Source organism: Corvus cornix, chromosome 2 (assembly GCF_000738735.6).
Source record: "Corvus cornix cornix isolate S_Up_H32 chromosome 2, ASM73873v5, whole genome shotgun sequence".
Taxonomy (NCBI): Eukaryota; Metazoa; Chordata; class Aves; order Passeriformes; family Corvidae; genus Corvus; species Corvus cornix.
This window is the reverse complement of record NC_046333.1, coordinates 83,631,479-83,649,451: the sequence shown is the minus strand read 5'-3', so window position 1 is coordinate 83,649,451 and position 17,973 is coordinate 83,631,479. Positions and strand designations below refer to the sequence as shown.

At 40.1% G+C, this 17,973-nt stretch overlaps 1 protein-coding gene across 6 annotated transcripts in view; it reads right to left on the bottom strand.

Annotated features, from left to right (window-relative positions):
* The window catches only part of IKZF1 (IKAROS family zinc finger 1), a 67,515-nt gene that overhangs the window by 34,839 nt on the left and 14,703 nt on the right, over nucleotides 1–17,973 (bottom strand). For all 6 annotated transcript variants that reach the window (XM_039549552.1, XM_039549556.1, XM_039549554.1 and 3 more), the window contains exon 3: nucleotides 13,253–13,372. In XM_039549552.1, coding sequence (XP_039405486.1) covers nucleotides 13,253–13,372 — 120 coding nt within the window. The remainder of the gene's footprint in view (nucleotides 1–13,252; nucleotides 13,373–17,973) is intronic.

Below are 17,973 nucleotides of genomic sequence, written 5' to 3'. Positions count from 1 at the left end.
ACCAATCCCACTGCACCCTGGAAGAACTCACAAGACTGTTTTGCTGCATCTCCTAGAAAAACAAATTTGCCCTCTGGTCTCTAGAATACTGTATATGGTTTAGATTCCACAGCAAAATTGATTACATTTCATTCTGCTCTACCTTACACTTACCTTGGCTAGGACTTGTAAAGCTTAATCAATTATGTATATATATAGCCTTAATTAGACTGTAAACTCTTTGGGGTGTTCTGTTTGTGTTTGTGCAGTCTTTAGAGTAACAGAGGTTCTTTTTCAGGAACCCTGTGCCACAACATAAAACCAGAGACAAAAAAAGTCCCAACAAAACAATTGGAAAATAATGGCAGTAGAAAAACCAAAGTTTAATTCACTCACTTTCTCAGTCTTATACCAACAGCAACAACTAAAATGGACAGAAGACACACAATTATATGCAACTAGAACAAGACCTGTGCTGTGAAAACTGGTGCCAGGCATTCAAAGGGTGATCAAAACTTGGTCTCCTGTAAGGGTTAATGATCTATTTAGGCTATCATTGTTGGCATTTCCTGCCATCTCAGCATTTATGGAATATTTGAAAGTGTCTAGCAGGCAAAGTTTCTGTCAAACTTCCTCTCTGCTCCTAGTCGCATGCCCTAGCCATTGTAAGTGCCTTTTACTTGGAAGAATCTTTTTCAAAGCATCTGCCCAGTTTATGTGTAAAGTGCTTTTCAAATATTCCAAAGGAAAAGCCATTGCATTGCATTTTCACCAAATATGATGGATTCTCAGGACAGAAACACACAAATGTGTGTCCTATTGTGTGGTAACATGTTAGGAAACCTTCCTTCTGATGAACTACCAAGTTGCAGCTCCTTGTTGCTACCAAGTCAGGGAGAGTGCATCAGCAGTGCCCAACCTAGGATTCATAATGCACCTAAATTCCATACGAACACCTAGACAGCATGGTGGGACTAAGTGTGAGGCAAATGGAAAGCATGAAAACCCTTCCTCATTAAAATGCAAAACAGCTCTACAGAAGTTGCTACTTCTTATTAGCTAAGATAGATTTTGGTATCTGCCATGGCTATGCTGCACTGTGGAATATAGTGAGGTCAAGAAAGGAAATGAAATCCTGCTAACTTCAGCACCTACAAACACATACATCCAGAAATACAGTTTGGGCTATTGGTTATGCAAGCTGAGCCAGGTCATGGCCGGGCAGGTCTGTCAGAGGCTGCAGAAAGCGTGCAGACTCGGTTTTCAGAAAATGAACCTTTACCTGGTAAACTGGTCAGCAACCAGAGACAAAAATGTGGGACTAATGAATGATGCTTTGTTCATTTAGAAGAGAGAAAGTCAAGTCTCAGTTCCAAGTTACTTGTCCAACACAAAAAGACAAAATTGTAATGGCTGATTATTTCTGAGCACATAAAACACTCAAATCCCAGTAATCGCAATATTCTGCTTGAAGGTTTTTGGACTCTTGGAAACTGTTTGTCATCAGGATTGTCACTTCCATTAGAGTGGTTCTAAGAGCTCTCCTTGCCACCAGGACAAATGAAGCACGGCTCATCCACACCTTCAAATCCCTTTACCTTAAAGACATCATGGAGTCTCAGGAAACCTGATGTGAATCACAGGCTCACACCAGCAGGGTAAGGTGCTTCTCAAGGGTTTGAAGAAGAGAATGTTAAAAGTTTCATTTTCTATTGTCATCTGTTTTATCAAATGAATGTGCAGTGCCTGTCAGTAGTGCAGGATGGTGGCATGCTGCAGCAAATCTTCCCAGCAAGTCTGCTGAAACTAGCTTCTACTGATGCAAATGTGCTATTTGCTAGAGCTGCCCATGGCTATCTGATTAACTCCCATCCTATGCCTGAATGTGAAAAACACAACCTGCAGCCCAGAATGTGAGGATCACTGTGTTCTCAGGAAGCAGGCAACTATTTGTGCTCTGTCTCACTGAGGGCAAAAAATAAGGGTGCAAAAACCACCTTTGCACAGAAAACATGAGTTCCCACACAGGAAAGCAGGGGACTGCATTGTGCTCAACTAGCCTGGTCTTTGTGGGGAGATTATATTTTGAACTCACCTGAAGCTCCCTGAGATGTGCATAAGGAGATTCCCTGAATACAAGTTGCTTTCTGGAGCAGGAGAGCAGAGGGGTCCATCACTACCACTATTAGAGTGGTGCTTTTAACTGTGCTTTTGTACTCATTAGCTCAGTTAGCTACTGAAACATCTCTAAGAAAGTTATCAAGTTAAGCACACATAAGCTTTTAGTGGAAAGCTGTATCTCAAACAAGAGATACAAGATATTATATCTGCATTTTCCAGTAGATTATTTCAATATGTCACACATATCTCCCTCTGTGAGCAGTATATTGTTCAAACAGCTTCACTATGCAATCCTAAATTTGGTACAGCACTGCAAAAGAATCTTCTGGAGAAAAACTTTTAATGAATGATTCCCTGTCTCTCCATTACAGACCTTATCTATATAACACTGCAAGGAATTAAGTTAATAGAATACCTGAATGCAAGGAGGAATTTCATTTATGAGCAGCAGGGGAGAATTCTCAGGACCCATGTAGCCCTCACTGCTGAGCCAGCAGTGGCAGGCAGGAGACCCTCTTCAGGCAAAGAATGCTAGCAGGAAGACTTGAGGGCATGTGTGTTTCTCCCTCCTTTCCCCATCTCTCTCTATCTTCGTGAACTCCTTTGTGGGCCTTCTAGTACCATGACCTTCACAGCTGCCTTGGCCCAGCAGCTTTACACAGACTAGAAAAGCCACAATGGGTACCAGCGGGTCTTCCTCAGCTGCTGCCCACTTCCCAAATGGAATTTACAGTTTACTTTCTTATAGGGATACAGACAAGCTAGCAGGAACTAACCTTTTCCTCTTTTAGGTTTGAAAAAAAAAAATTTATGGCATGTGTTTATGTTGCAGAGTGCATGTTTGCTTGGTCTTAAGAAGAAGAAAAAGCTCAGCTTTCAAGATAAATGTTCTTTTGCATATGTGGACTGTTTTTACATTGACATAAACATAGAGGAACTTGATTTTCCAGGCACATAATTTTATGAGTGCTAAAATGCATATTTGTATGTACATATGTGTATGTGTGTACATATAAACATGCAAAGGCAAAAGTACGGAATAAACAGCTCCTGATATCTGGAAAATACATTGCCATTTCAAATTTCAGAGGGAGTATTAAAGAAAAAAATGAATTATAGAAAGTTTTAGAAATGTAAAACATATTTGCATTGTCTTCGAAACACCAAGGGTTGTATCATGCATTGTATAAATCAGTCTCTCTCTTTGAACACAGGAAAGAGCTTATTATTAATGCTTATACTGTACAGCAAATGTAGACTCATTAATGTGTAATTACAGAATAAACAATATCAGACTTCTCTAGTCTGTTTTGCAAGGAGAAAAAGAATTCCATTTAACACCACAATAAGCCCATGATAGGATACCAATTTTACTAGGATCTACTAGCAATGTGATGGCAAGATTAAACAAATGTGATACTACAACAGAGGTAATGCCTCATTACCATTATTCCTCCCTCACATGTTTCATGTGTTGGGCTCCAAAGCCACTGAAGCCTTTTGCTAGCACAATTATCATTTCTCATTCTTACTTCTACTTGCCATTATGCAGACAAATGGACAGGAAGCTCAACACCTCCCCAGAAAAGCCTAGTTCCCATTTGACTTCTAGATAAATTGCTGTAGATCCACACCTGCAGCAGACAAAGCTCCAGTGACCACGCTCGCCATCAGGGCTTCCCCACCTCCCCTCCACCGTCCAGCCATGGGAGGTGCCAGTTGCAAAATTAGTTGTATTCTGGGGGGAAGAAGGATGAACCCTGACTCCCAAAGGAAGGCACCATATCAGTGTGGAAGAGATGTTCTCACCTCTTTGCTCATGGCTTTGGTCTGGGAAAACCAGGAGGAGTGCTCTGCTTTGGAAAGGCAGAGACATTCACAGCCTGAATTGTGAATAAAAGCCAGCTGGACCTCAGGGTATGGATGGATCATGGACACTTTGACACTTCCCTCAGTCACGTAGGTGTTTCCCCTTTGCAAACCTGGGCACAAAACCCAAGCAGTGGGTCTCACCCCACAATAAGGCAAATGTATTTTTCATAGTGAATTCTATAGGTGCATGTGTTTCTTTTCCCCTGAAAACAAATTCTCATATGGAAAGAACTGGAAAGATATATTTGAAAGGCAGATGCAGCATGAGGGGTGCAGAAACAGCAGTGTTCCGCAGCTGGCAGTCCCCATTTTGGTGCTAATGAAACCATTCCGCTTCAATGCCAACCACTGCTACCACTTCCGAGCATTGCAACACATATTCAAAGCAGGAAAAAACAGGCTCCATAACTCGGTCCATATAATGCTGAGGTGCACAGTACTGTGAATGAAAAGGGATGGATCTCCCTCCAAAAAACCCCTAAGCCACTATTAAAAATCAGAACATGAAGCTCTTAGCTTAGACAAAAAAACCCCCCCAAACTCAAAAGCCACCAGAGATTTGGGAAGTTCAAATCCATAGCAGGGATGTTGGCTGATCACAGCTTCTTACAAATACAGGATGCTTTTAAATGATGAAATATGGAGAATGAATATTTCCTCTTCTATTAATTGCAACATGAGCTGAAAGTGTCGCCAGCTTTAGTTTAAACCCACCTTTCCATTGCATTGAACATTTCTGTTGTTACTTAATCAGCAGGGAGAGCAAAATCATGTGAAGATACTCTCTGTTATATGAAGGAATTAGCAATTCATTCTAAAGATCTCAACTATTATTTATTTTTGATGGAGGTGTCAGGGAACAAGTGAGTTTCTCACATCGTTCCATAAAATAATCTAGAAGTTACTGAAAACTCTGGTAAGAGCCACTTCCTCAGAAGTAATATTTCCAGGGTAAAAAAAATGGTTCATGTGAAAGTTCTCCTTACTCTTCAGTTTCTTCTTTTTTTTTTTTTCTTCTTTTTTTTTTTTTTCTCTTTAAACTCTGATATGTGGCTTGGAAGAGTGGAAGTTAATTTATGCTTTCATATTTCTCCACTTTCGCTACATTTATTACACTTCTCAAGAGAGATAATTTTGGACTATCTTTGGGGGAGGAGAAACAAGGAAAATGGAATGTGAAAAGCAAAGAGCAAAATGCGTGCCTTAACTTTTACTTTTGATCAGGCCTGTTTTGGCTGGAAATTGAGAGTAATTCTGTGCTTGCTCTGCCATTTTTTTTCAATCAGGTTCTTAATCCAATTTTTAGGTATGGATTCTGGCATGTTAGGATTGAAATCTCATTTGCATCAATAGAGTACGAGTTACTCACTTCCAAAAATCCTACTTGGTGCCTGTGGTGTCACTATGGCTAATGGTGAAATGCCAGATTATATACCTTCTTGGGATCTCTTTTTTTATGCAGGTAACTTAGACACCTAAATGTTTCTGAGAAACATGACCCTAAACTGCAATATGGGAACTGGGCATTATTCCTAACTCCAAAATGTGTAAAAAAGCAAAGAAAGAAGCACACACCAGGGTTAATTTACTAGGAATTATGTTCCTGCATGCGCACCTTTATAACACAGAATCCACTTATGGGTGAGGGAGGAAGCTAGGGAGGGAGGGAGGGAGGGAGGGAGGCAGGGAGCAGCAGGATATCTCACATTGCAGGCTGAGGTCTAGCCTGCTTTTGGGCTGCTGCTCTGCTCACTTGCTTGTTCAGGGAGGCAGCTGGATGAGCCATGACATAAGCTGTCTCTGGAAGCCAGAATCCTGGGATACTAGCTGATCCACCTTCACGAGTTAACAGCTTGTTGTGTTCACATATATTCACCATAAATAACATGCTGAGGGTGAGCCTGCACTGGTGGCTATGTCATATCTACCTATTGCCCTTCAGGCAAAGCTTTTTCCTAAGAGACCATCTGAGGCTTCAAGAAACCTCACATAGTGAGCTCAAAGGATAAGGTTCGGGGACAAACCTCTGTCCTGCTGCAATGAGTGGCGTTTGCTCCTGGCTTTAAGACTACAGCTCCAAAAAGGACCTCTTCCATCCCCTCTTTTTATCATAAAGGGTTTAATCTACACTGAGGAAAACTGTGGAGGCATGATCACGCTGCAAATCCTTCCTTGCAAATCTCAAACATGGGGGATTCAGCTACAGTGACATTATGTTCGCACATTTTTCTGTGGGACAGAGCCTGGAAAGTTCACACCTGAGGGGAGAGCATTGCTGCAGGTCCTCTGCAGCCAGAAGCCCTCTCCTCCCAAGGAGGCACCATAGCAGGAGTTGAAATTACAGAAATGTGAGGAGTGGTTGAACAAAACCAAAAGAGCAGCTGGTTCCAAAACAGCACCTCTGTAGAGACAAGTGGTCCCTGCACTGTGCCTCAGTCCAGCAGTTTTCTCTAAGACTGCAGTCCTGAAGAGCACTCGGGGTGAAAGAGGACTTGCTCAAGGTAAAAAGCAAGCCTACAACAAAGAACAAGCAAGGATTAACACAGAATGAAGGAGTGGCTGGTGTTGGGAGGCCAATCCAACCTTTTGATGAAGACTCATTCCCTTAAAATAACCTGAGGTTTAGCAAGCTGCAGTTACAGAGGTCCTCCTCAGCTTAAAATATGCCCATCTTCCAGCCAGAGCCTAGTGTTTCTGCAGTTGAGCTGCAGCCACTGCTGAGATCCTGCTAGATAAATTTCACTCCTGAGCTAGAATGGGGCTTATCTCTGAGGCACATCTCTTCTGCTCAGATAAAGAACTTCCTCTCACTACAGTTTAGATCAGCAGACTCAATCTCTTTACCCAAAGCCACACAGCTAAACACACTGCATCTCTCCAATTCAAGCAATGCTCGGCACTCTCCAACACTGAAGAAACAAAACTTGCACAGTTCCCAGTCTTTTCCTGAATTTTGTGCTGATGTTCTCTTCTGAAAACACAGCTGTATCCAGCAGGTGCTCATGAAATAGGCTGCAGCTCCACAAGCTACACAGCTCTGGAGAAATAAGAGAAAAAACCCCATAGCTTCAGCACCTACTGCAACGTCATGTTGCCACACAGTGGCAACACAAATCATACTTCTGTCATACTTCTGAGTAAAAAAAATCCTCACAAAACTAAATAGAAATAATTTTAAAAGTACAATTCTTTTTTAGGATCAGTTCTGTTCTCAAGGATTTGATTTTGTCATGTGCTATGGTTGTGTCAGAGGGCAAATTTTTACATGCCTGATCTGGCTTTGCATGGGTTGAGACAAATGCACTAATAATGCAGCACAGCCTATGCTGGGGCAGCGGCAGCTCTGTTTTCCAGGCTGGGTCCCCCTTACCTCCACAAATTTCTTGCAAGTTTGCTCTGAAAATGTTCACTCTCCATTACTTGAAGCAAGCATTTTTAAATTTGTTAGAGGAATTCACCTCCAGGAATAGGGTTGTTTTCCACTTGCCTTTGCGCACATTTTTCTAAGTCCGAAGTCATTACACAGATCAGAGCTTGTCTTTGGCACAACAGGAAATTCCCAACGGCCCCAAATACCTGGGTCTTCCCTCTAGCACACTGTTTCACACCATGCTCATGCAAAACAAACCTTTGAAGGCTGGAATATAACATATATCCTGTATGGCATATTTAAGGGCATTCATGAAATTTGTCATGTGCCTTCTCCAGCTAAACCACCCCCATCCTCCTCCATACAAATTCCCATAAGAGTTTTGCAGACAAAATGAAAATAATCCTGACAAAAATCTCCTGCCTTCTCCTTAAAATTATAAGTTGTACTGGCAGGCTCTCAGAGCAATCAATACCAGTCCATACTGGGGCATGTTACTTTGGGGTTAGAAATGGGGGCTTCAGACCAAACAAGAGGGGAGATTCCCAACTTCCCTATTTTAAAAGTTCCTAAAATATTTCAGTTTCAAGTTTTTCAATTCCTTCAGAAGCCTCCTCAGGACTTTCAAGCCTTGTTTCATTGTGGAGGGTTAAGGACAATTTTCAAAGCTCCCCAAACCATCTTGAAACAAATTTTCTCTCTGCTCTCATGAGGGCTACATCAGGTGAGACAGCAATTGTTACCAGTTATTTACAAAGGCTCATCAGTTTCTACACACTTCCATACCTTTGAGCCGCAGACATATCCATCTGAAGCCTGAGCAAGTAAAACATATTGCACAGCCCTCCTGGTTACTTTAGGTCTCAGAATTTGGTTCTCTGAATGTCCAGGTGGACACATGCCACACTTTATAATTCATACACAAGACACTGAGCTTACAGCCACTGAACTCCCACAAGGAGGAGTGTGCAAAGATGTTTAGCTCCAGCAGTCTTATTCCTCAGCCCCTTTCCCTGCCCAGCAGAACTACCAGGGCAGCAGTGAGCTGGACCTGTCTGAACCACAGGACCGATTTTGCAAGCTGGGGTGGGGCACTTCCCCTTTTTTCTTTCCTTGCTTTTCCCCTCTGTCTGCCTTTCCACACTTTTACTCTGTCTCCACCCAGCTGTATGTGAGTTGCAGTAGATTTATGTAATGGCAATGGTTGTGGTTGCCTGGTGGCCCCTCAGCAATGCTTGTGTCGGTGCTCTCAAATGGTTGAGCTCCTTTTAAGGAAATAAAGTTTCAAAGCTGCTCAGAGAGGGGACACTTGTGTGCATCAGTAAGTAGCTCCTCATGCAGGTTATGACCTCTGAATGCCCATGGCTGGGAGGGCAGACCCCAGGGTGTGAAGGCAATGCTGGAGTCCCAGTGATGCCAGGCTCCGAAGCCTGCAGCTACACAGGCTTCTCCTTCAATAACTGAGTTGTGGGAGGGAGGTGACATCATCCCTTGGTATTTCCCACTGGGAGAGAAAAATGTCAAAAAACCATATTCCTTTTAATGTCTCTTCCCATACTTGTTTATTTTAAACAATCAGACTTTATAGCTTCAAATGAATCTTGTCTGTCTTCTACTGATATCTAAGATCACCCTGACTGGTTACTTTGGGTATACTCTGTCAATTGCACAACAGTTTCAACCCAATTTTGTGAGATGACTTCTCCCCACCTCTTAAAAAGAAGAAGATCTCTATGCATTATTTTTTTCAGGTCCAGACTGTAATCTGTGACTACAGTGGTAACACTTGACTTCTGTATTAGAAGTTCATGCAGCACCAGACAGCTGTCTGTGCAGAAATGGTGAGCCCACAGCCTCTTTCTGAGGCCACTAACACTGTGAGATGGCTTTTTTTTACCCAGTGATGGCCAGCTATGGAACGGGCAGTTACGGATAAAGGAAGGCACTGCCTACCTTTCTAGACAAATGCTACCACTGCAGAAAATGGCTTTCTCTGTGAAGTAGGGTCTGATGTACAGCTCACTGAGTCACTAACTTCCCACACATGGCTTGAATTAGGATACAGTCTCAGAGCACAAACAGCCCTAAGTTGCAACTGTTTACCACACACAGGATGTTCAGTACTGATGATCCACAAAAGGTGCACCCAATGTTTAACCTGAAACTTGCAGAGACTGAGAATTATCAAACGATATTTCAAATAGTGTATGGGAAATAGGGCTGTCCAAAATAGGCTACAAAGAACTAATTCTTAATGGAATGGACTTTCAGTGGGATGTGTATTTCTAAATAACTCAGACTAAGATTTCAAAAGGCTATTTAGGAGAGATGATAAAACTGAGTCTCTAGAGCCTTCAAGAGCTGTGAAAATCTCACACTTTGCTGAAAATATTCCCTGTGTTTTCTAGAGAAACTATCTGTAGAGCACACAGGTGAAGAGAATAAGAAAATAATAAAATGTTATAGGTGCCAGATCAGCCCGAGAAGTAAATTTGGGGTGGAGAATAGGACAAGGAAGGAAGAAGATCTAGTGGACAGAGCAGCAGAAATTAAGCATGCAGAAGGAAGCTGCTCAACACATTCTGGGGGTCGCAACATTAAAATCATAATAATCTCATCAAGGAAATGAAGAGCCTTGATGGTGAGAAGAACATCTCTTTCAATATGTTTCTGCTTTGCTGTGCTGCTTGGGGTTATTACTAGAAACTGTTGATGACTTTACTTCCATAAATTACCCTTTCAGACCCATTGATCATTTTTGCATTGGTAAGAAGAAACCCATGTTTTGGGCATCCCCCCTGCCTGGAACACAAGTCAAAACATACATTTCATGATCCTCTGGGTTTCTCCCTTAGGAAATTTGCACCCTCTCTAGTCATTTTAAGTGAGAATTCAAAAACTGAAGGCACCCAATAAAATCTGGTGAGTAGAGAACTTCAACACCTTCCTTCTCAGAGCAGGAGAAATATTTCAAATAGTTCTATCAGCTCTATAACCCCACATTCAAGTCTCAGTACAGGTTTGAAAGAAGTACAAAAAGAGATTTTCGAAAATGCATGGAGGAGCAGAGCCTTTCCTTTCTAAAAATAGCTTATTTCCTGTAATCTTTGCCCTTCAAAATGCTACATTGATGAAAAAGGTAATTTAACTTTTGACTCCAGAGTTAAAGATTATTCCATGAAATGTTACTACAAATCTGAGTAAGCAAGCTGTCACTTGAACATTTTTATCTCACAGGCTGATTAAAATTAATAACAGATTTCTCACCTAATTTCAGTAGGATGAGGTAAATACTTATGCTTTTCATTTAACAAATCTGCAATTCCCATTGTTAACTCTATAGCCTCACGTGCACAAGAAAGTTCTCCAGAATGTAGAGACCCTCTTCAAAAAATGTCTGACTCAAATTCCTTGGTGTACACTGTATGGACGGCTTATCTCTCAGGGTGTTACCGATTAAGTGGAATGTACTGTAAATCCTGTGTTGAAATAAATCCAAATGCTAGGGAATTCCCCTCTGATGAAGGAAACAGATGGGACATTAGGAAAGTCATACAGAGAGAAATTGTTGGCTGGTCATATCTGCTTGTGCAGGGCCTGTCGGTTACCACAGGCCACAGTCTAGCTCCCACCTGCAGATGCACACAGATAATATCAGTGGGTTTTTACAGTGCTCTCCTGTCTATCTTTCATTCTACAAACTACTTTTTCAGATCCCCCTTGTCAACCTAAGTTCAATGATAAATAGAGGTGAGGAACAGATCTTGAGACTTGGAGATGATGGTGTTGTACTAAACACCAAGCCTGTCTACACTGCAGTGCCTCTGCCTACATATGAAGACAGCCCCCTTCATCCCTAATACATCTATAGGATCATACAGGCCAAACACCACTCCTAAGGCATTATGTTATTCATAAGAGACTTTCTTTTGATAAAGATCTAGAATGTGCACAGCAATCATATGGCTCCTGATATGCCTGGGGCATGTGTTCAGATCCTCTTTGTAAAAAAGGAGAACTAATTTTTTTAATATACTGTTTTCAGAGACTTAGCTTAGAGTTAGAAAAAAGGAGCAATAAAAGAGGTAAAAGTGTATGCAGCTTTACAGAAAAGAAAAATATTGGAAGCATTGGTGTTGATACCTACAGATCATCCATAAAGCAGATTATTGTGAATTGTCTTTGTTTTGGTTGACTATGGTAAATGTCTCACTACAAGATGTAACCTGTGTAAACAAAAGAGCTAGGGGTAGAGAAAGTGGCTGAAGAAAAATTGTTAAAGTCAGGACATGGAAAATCTAATTTATTGCTGAGTAATGAGAATAACAGATGGAACTTATCATATTTAGAATATGTGTATATATTGATATATGTGACCGAACTGTTGGCAGAATCATTACACCATCAGCAAATATAAAGTTCAACTTTGCTGGGTCTGCATGATATTTGTGAGTATATTAAAGAAAATTCAACACTATGAAAAATCCTATTTGTTTGGGTTTGAACAAAGAACTTAAAAAATTTAATTTCTGAATCAAGGCTTAAATATTTTGTAGGGTTAGTTACTCTGGGAGAAAGGAGACATAACTCTTTTTATGGAGTTGATAGACAAGCAGTTAATGAAAGATTTTGTCCAAATATCTTTGGACTGAAACATTTAGTAAGCAATCAGATTGTTAAAAAACATTTTTTAAAATTAATTTGTTTATAAGGTATGTCAATATGCATGTAAGAGCTGGAATTTTTGCTCACATTTTTGATAAGAGGGGATCAAATGGTAAATAAAATGAAAATGCATAAGATGATGCGCCTACTACTAGCTAGTGCTGGAGTTGGGAGTGGGTTCTATTCCTAAGGCTGACACCATCCTGCTGTATTATGGTGAATTGATTATTTTGCCTTCTGTGCCTCCCTTTCCACCTAGTATCCTTTACTGGATTTCCTTAGACAATAAATATGTAAAGGCACTTGCAGTCTTTCTGTAAATCATCCACCCTGACCCTCACTGTTACAATAATGTAAGAATGTATGAATCATGAATAATACTTTTAATTGTGGGTAGATACTTGTACTTTGATACTCATGACTTTACAGAAATGATTTTGTCATATAGGGCATTGATCACAGCATTCTGGGAGTCAGTGTGCTTTTTTTTCCTTTTTTCCTTTTTTTTTTTTTTTCCTGCTGGTAAACAGGCATGGTGCTCAAGCAATATTTAGTCTTTTTAGTGCACTACATGGGAGCAAGGGCACGCAGTAGTCAGCAGCATTGCTGCTCCTTGGTGTGATACTGGGATCCCTAAGAATAATCAGCATTTTGCAAAATCATCTCTGGACGACAATTTTAACCAAACAGACTTTATCAATTGCGGGTTTTTATCTAAAAGACCAGTGTTTTCTAAAGTTCTCCCAGGTAAAAAATCAAGGATAAATGGAGATCAGATATTGGAATCTGAAATATATGAATACTATGTATGTTTTAATATGCATTTCTGGGGAAATCTGAAGTGCAGATAACACAATTACATTAAAAATAGCATTCAAATTAATAATAAAAATAATAAAAATACCTGAGCATTTACTGAATTTTTATCAAATCTGACTTCATATAATTTTGACCTGGAACCACATATTTAATTCTATTTCCTACATAGAATGAAACCTATATTTCCTGGGGAGAATTTCATGCAACAGTCATGCTTTAGAAAGAAGATAAATAGTAGGATCTTTACAACTTCTCTGTGGATGAAGATTCCTTTCCCAAAGAACAGGTTGCACAAAAAACACTATGTACCTGAAGAAGATGAAAAGACACAGGACCTGCTTGTTTACCAGCTTATGAAAAAGTAATTTAACATTTTTGCTATATCATCTACTAGTATTTCTTATCAGAGTGGATTTGTCATCTTACCCAAGATTCTGTCATTCTTAGAACTCTGTTGACCTCCAGTACTAGTTGAAAGGTCCTCTGGTATAGGCATAGGTTCGTCTGGATCATCAGGGACATCACTAGTTGGAGGACTTTCCTTTCCTAATAGTGAGGAAAGTAGCATCAGTTAGTTGTCAGAGTAGCCTCATTTTCAAATAATAAAATTAGAGGAACCACAAATCAAATAAAACTTAAAAAGCCCCTAAACGCTACTAAAACATGATATCCTTAGGACCAAACCCTACTCTCCTGCAGGGAAAACATCTTATGAATACAGGGGAATTATATTTTTGAAAAGAATGCATGCCAATGTCTCTGCCAAATTTACTGAAGTCTGGATACACAGTTATTAGCCTTGCCATTTTGGGTATTTGTGAGACATGCATGTTTTCTAGCTGCCATGCTCATAAGATCTAATTTAGCTAACACAGACTGACAGGTTACAAAGGTTATCAAATGGACGTCCTTTGTAAAAACACTTCTTTCTTCCACAAGTTCTCCTTGAGAACACATCAAGATTTGCTTCAAAGACAGAGTGAAGTCTGACTCAGAAGTGTTCTGGGGCTCCAAAAGAACTACCTCAAAAATAAAATTTTATCTTCAACTAAAAATTCAGCTACAATGCCAGCAAGTTTCACTAATACCCACAGATCAATTTCTGGCTGGTCCTTGTGCCTACAAGTAGACACAAGGAGAAGTGCCTGTAGGTCCCAGGACTTCTTAAATATGCACAATTAGCAGAATTCAGCAAACACGACTTCAAGGATTTTATTGTCTTTTATTTGTAAATAGGAAACAAACCCTAATATCTTGTGTACACAAGGTTTTGCAGAGGAAAACAAATTGGTGCTTTAACACATTGTAGGTATTGTGGAATTGTTTTAGAGCTGAACACAATACAATAAGAAAAGGAACTCTCTTGCTAAGTGTTGTGTTTCCAGAAATGGTGAGATTTCTTGATTCAGCGCTCAGTCACAGCATACATCTCCAGCCCACAGTACTATCACTGTCTTGCAGAACTTCTTTTAAAATGACATCATGCATCTCTAACAAAAGCATGCCTTGGAAACAACTACTTGAAGAAATTATCTAAGTGATTACTTTCATTGACTATTACTAGAAGACTGGTCTTTGCATTAATAGCAAAGAATAGAACGGGCCCAGAGCAGGATTTGAACTCAGTAATGTTCACATAAGACACTTGTCTCCCAAATGGAGATGTTACCAAATTACATTGATTAAATCTGTTAGACATCCTGTAGCAATTGGCAAAACAGTAAGGGCAGTAATTCCATGGCACAAAGCCCTAGCAAATTAGTGGTTTTTTTCCTAACAATAATTCCTCATTAAAACACAAACTTTATCCATTAAATCCATTAAACTTTAAAGCACTTAACAGAAATGGAAAAATTAAACCAAATATAGCTTAATTAAGTAACAGCAGTTTAGTGGCGCCAGTTATGGACTTGATCTGAATGAACTGAATGGTTTCCTCTCTACCTCCTGGATTGATCAAAGCATTGTGCTTTCCATCTTTACTGATCATGACGGGGAGAAATGACAGGTAGGTTTAAGTCGCCTTCCAAATTAGCTGGTTTGAGTCGTTTGCACAAATCTATGTTTAAATTAATGAAATAAGTATGTGACTGCATTTCTTAATGACATATCTATCAAACTGTGGAATAATCACTGAGCAGGAGTTTTGAGAGCAGCATCAGGTGAACCATCCCAAACTGCAGCCAGAGGACTCCAGGGTAATGAAGAAACAGTCCTGCACTGGCAGAGGGACTAACTAGATGATTTAATAAGGTCCCCTTATATCCACCTTCTGTGGAGTGTTCTTAAATGGGCAAAATCACAACTACTGGATGTAAGTGCAAGAGCAAAGGTGGATTGCATAAATAGACAAGAAGGAATATGAATTTTACAGCAAAGGAAAATAAAAGCAGGAAGTAAGTTCATTAAAACATTTTTTTGCCATTCATTGTTTAGCTCCTTATTTAGTTATTTCTTCAGATTTCTGAGATGTAGGGAACTTATACAACTGATAGCAAATTTTCCATTCCAAGTTCCACCCTGACAAGCTGCAGTTCCACCCTGACAAATGCACAGGTGAGGAGAGACAACTGAAACACTTCAGTTTGTTCAACATATTTTGCCCCACACAAAACAAAAACAAAAAAATCCCAGAGGTTTTATTGCAGGACAATTAACAGCGTGGCAGCTCTCTTCGTACTGCATGTAAGTTAAGGAAATTTGTTAAAAAGTAACAGTAATCCAAAGCTACCTGCATCCAAGGATCTCTTTTAACTGTGCTCCCAGTTAAAACAATGGAGGTTGATGCTTTGACTGAGTCTAGGCTGAGAAGAACACTTACCCTAAAAACCTGAAGACTCTTTTTGGTTACAAACCAATATAAACTCCTCAGAACTATGGGATAACAGCAAACAAAATAATATCTCTCTAAGTGTGTAATTAGGCATCCTACAATATGTAGTCTAAGTGGAATACTTTGAAGATAAGTCAGAGAAGTCTTTTTGGAATAAAAACCTGTTAGCAGAAGAGTACGTTTGCAGTGGTGAACTCTTTGGTTCACTAAATGCGTATCAGTCTTCTGCTTGTTAAATTAATAGCAGTTTGCCCAGGTGGTATGAATCAGACTTGCCTCACGGACTTGGTGGGGCAGAAGCTGGAGATCAGGTCTGCTTCCCTCTTTGCAGGAGACTGCAGTTCAGAAAACTTAGTAAACTTGGCTTTAATGACCCATTTAATACAGTTTGATTTCTTCTTGTTACACATGATTGAGAAATCCCTACATGCAAAAAGGGCAAAAATAGTGGATTTAAAATAGATCCATTTATTGAGCTGTGTCTCCTGGATTCTAGGGCATCGTATTTGTATTTCATGCCTTAACTACATCTAAATCATTACACCATGGTAAGTTCATTACTGCATGGCAATCTTACATGTACACAATCTCACATTATTTTTCCAATTAATTTAGAAATGGAAGGCAGGTGGGGAAATGGGGGAATGCTTTCCATTTTAATTTCAAACAGACATGCCCAGAACAACAACTGGTCAAAGGAAAAGGAACTAAATCCCATCCCAACATGCTCTTGGTTAAGTCATAAATAGAAGGAACTACAACTGCAGGCTTGCAACAACAACTGTTGTATCAAACATTCCTTCATTTCAACCTGCATCTCTGAAAGATGGTCTCAGATTTCCAACACTGCCATTTCTGTATAAAAATAGTCAGAGAACAGCCTAACCTATCAACGATGCCTGGCAAGGCACTCAACTTCTCTCTATTTGAGTTTCCTCATCTCTGCCCAAGAAATATAGTTGAAGCCATAAGGAAAGAGAGGAAGGGAAAAAACTTGCCAGTTCAATAAAGTTTTAGTACCCTTTATTTCTGTCAAAGTCCTTAGCCTGGTGTTCCTTTAACATGTACATCCAGCTCTGAGAGCGATTCAGTTCATGCCAGAATGGTGCTGCTGGTGCTTCAACTGTTGAAAAGAAAGCCAGGGCAGGACGTCTTATAGAAATCTCATTCCCTATCCTTTCACAAACTAATGCTGGGTATGTATGTATTTAATACTGAGGGTTTCTTCTTCCTGCTTTTGCAGAGTGCAGCACAGAGTGCAGCACAGCCTGGTTTGTTCTAGGAGATCTCTTTATGTTAGATGTGGAAACATTTGTACCGTTTTTTCACCTTCCTTAACTGTTAGGCCCTAGAACTGAGAAAAAAAAAAAAGAGAAAAAAAGGCAGGAAAAATACTGCTTGTTAAGTGAGATATTATCTGTGTTTTCTGACTCTCTTTTATGGGTGCCGGATACCATTTGGTTAAATGTATGTCAGCTCTCTCCTCATTTCAGAACTGCAACTGCTTGTCTCATGAAATATCACTTTCAGGAGAAAAATAAAAAGTGTGAATTCTGTGCTAGTCACACAGTATTTCAGTTCCTCTAGGAGTCAGCCATGCCTGGATTCCCCGAGGTGGGAATGCCTGTGTGCATACAGGATTTGGCTCACTCACATCAGTTTTATACTCTCCTGGCCCGGCTGGTTGCTGCCACACCTGAGTCAGCTGCAGCTGCATAAAGCACGTGGCTGCAAAACACCATGTTTGAGCTGGGGTGACTGTTTCTAGAGACCTTCTTTATTTCTGTGTTTAAAAAAAACCCAAAAAGCCCCAAAAGAAACCCACCAAACCAAATTTATTTTTTTAATTTATAATTTTTAAAAACACAGCCAAGTGTGCTAGTGAACCAAGTCCCCTAATTCCATAGGCCCAGAGAGCAAGCTACACCTGATGAGCATTCCTCATAAAACAGGAGAAATGAATAAGACAGGACAATCTCACACTCCTGAAACTGTGCAGTTGTTTAACTGGTTCCCAAAGTACAGTAGAGCTCCCTCATCATGCAAGGAAGCATCCCAGAAGCACATAGAACCCCAGGAGAAGACAAGGGGAAAAATTCCTTTTTGCATTCACCAACCTATGAGAAAGAAGCAGGTAACATCCCTGTACCTTCAGATCCTCTACTTTTGAGGTCTAGTAAGAGTTTACAAAGAACCAGTATCTGTGGAACCTAATCTGACAAGCGTTCATTTCCAGAAGGTGAATTCCCACACAACTCTTATCATAAATGAAAGCAAATTAGGAAGTTCTTTTTTTGGCCAGTTGTTCATAAAT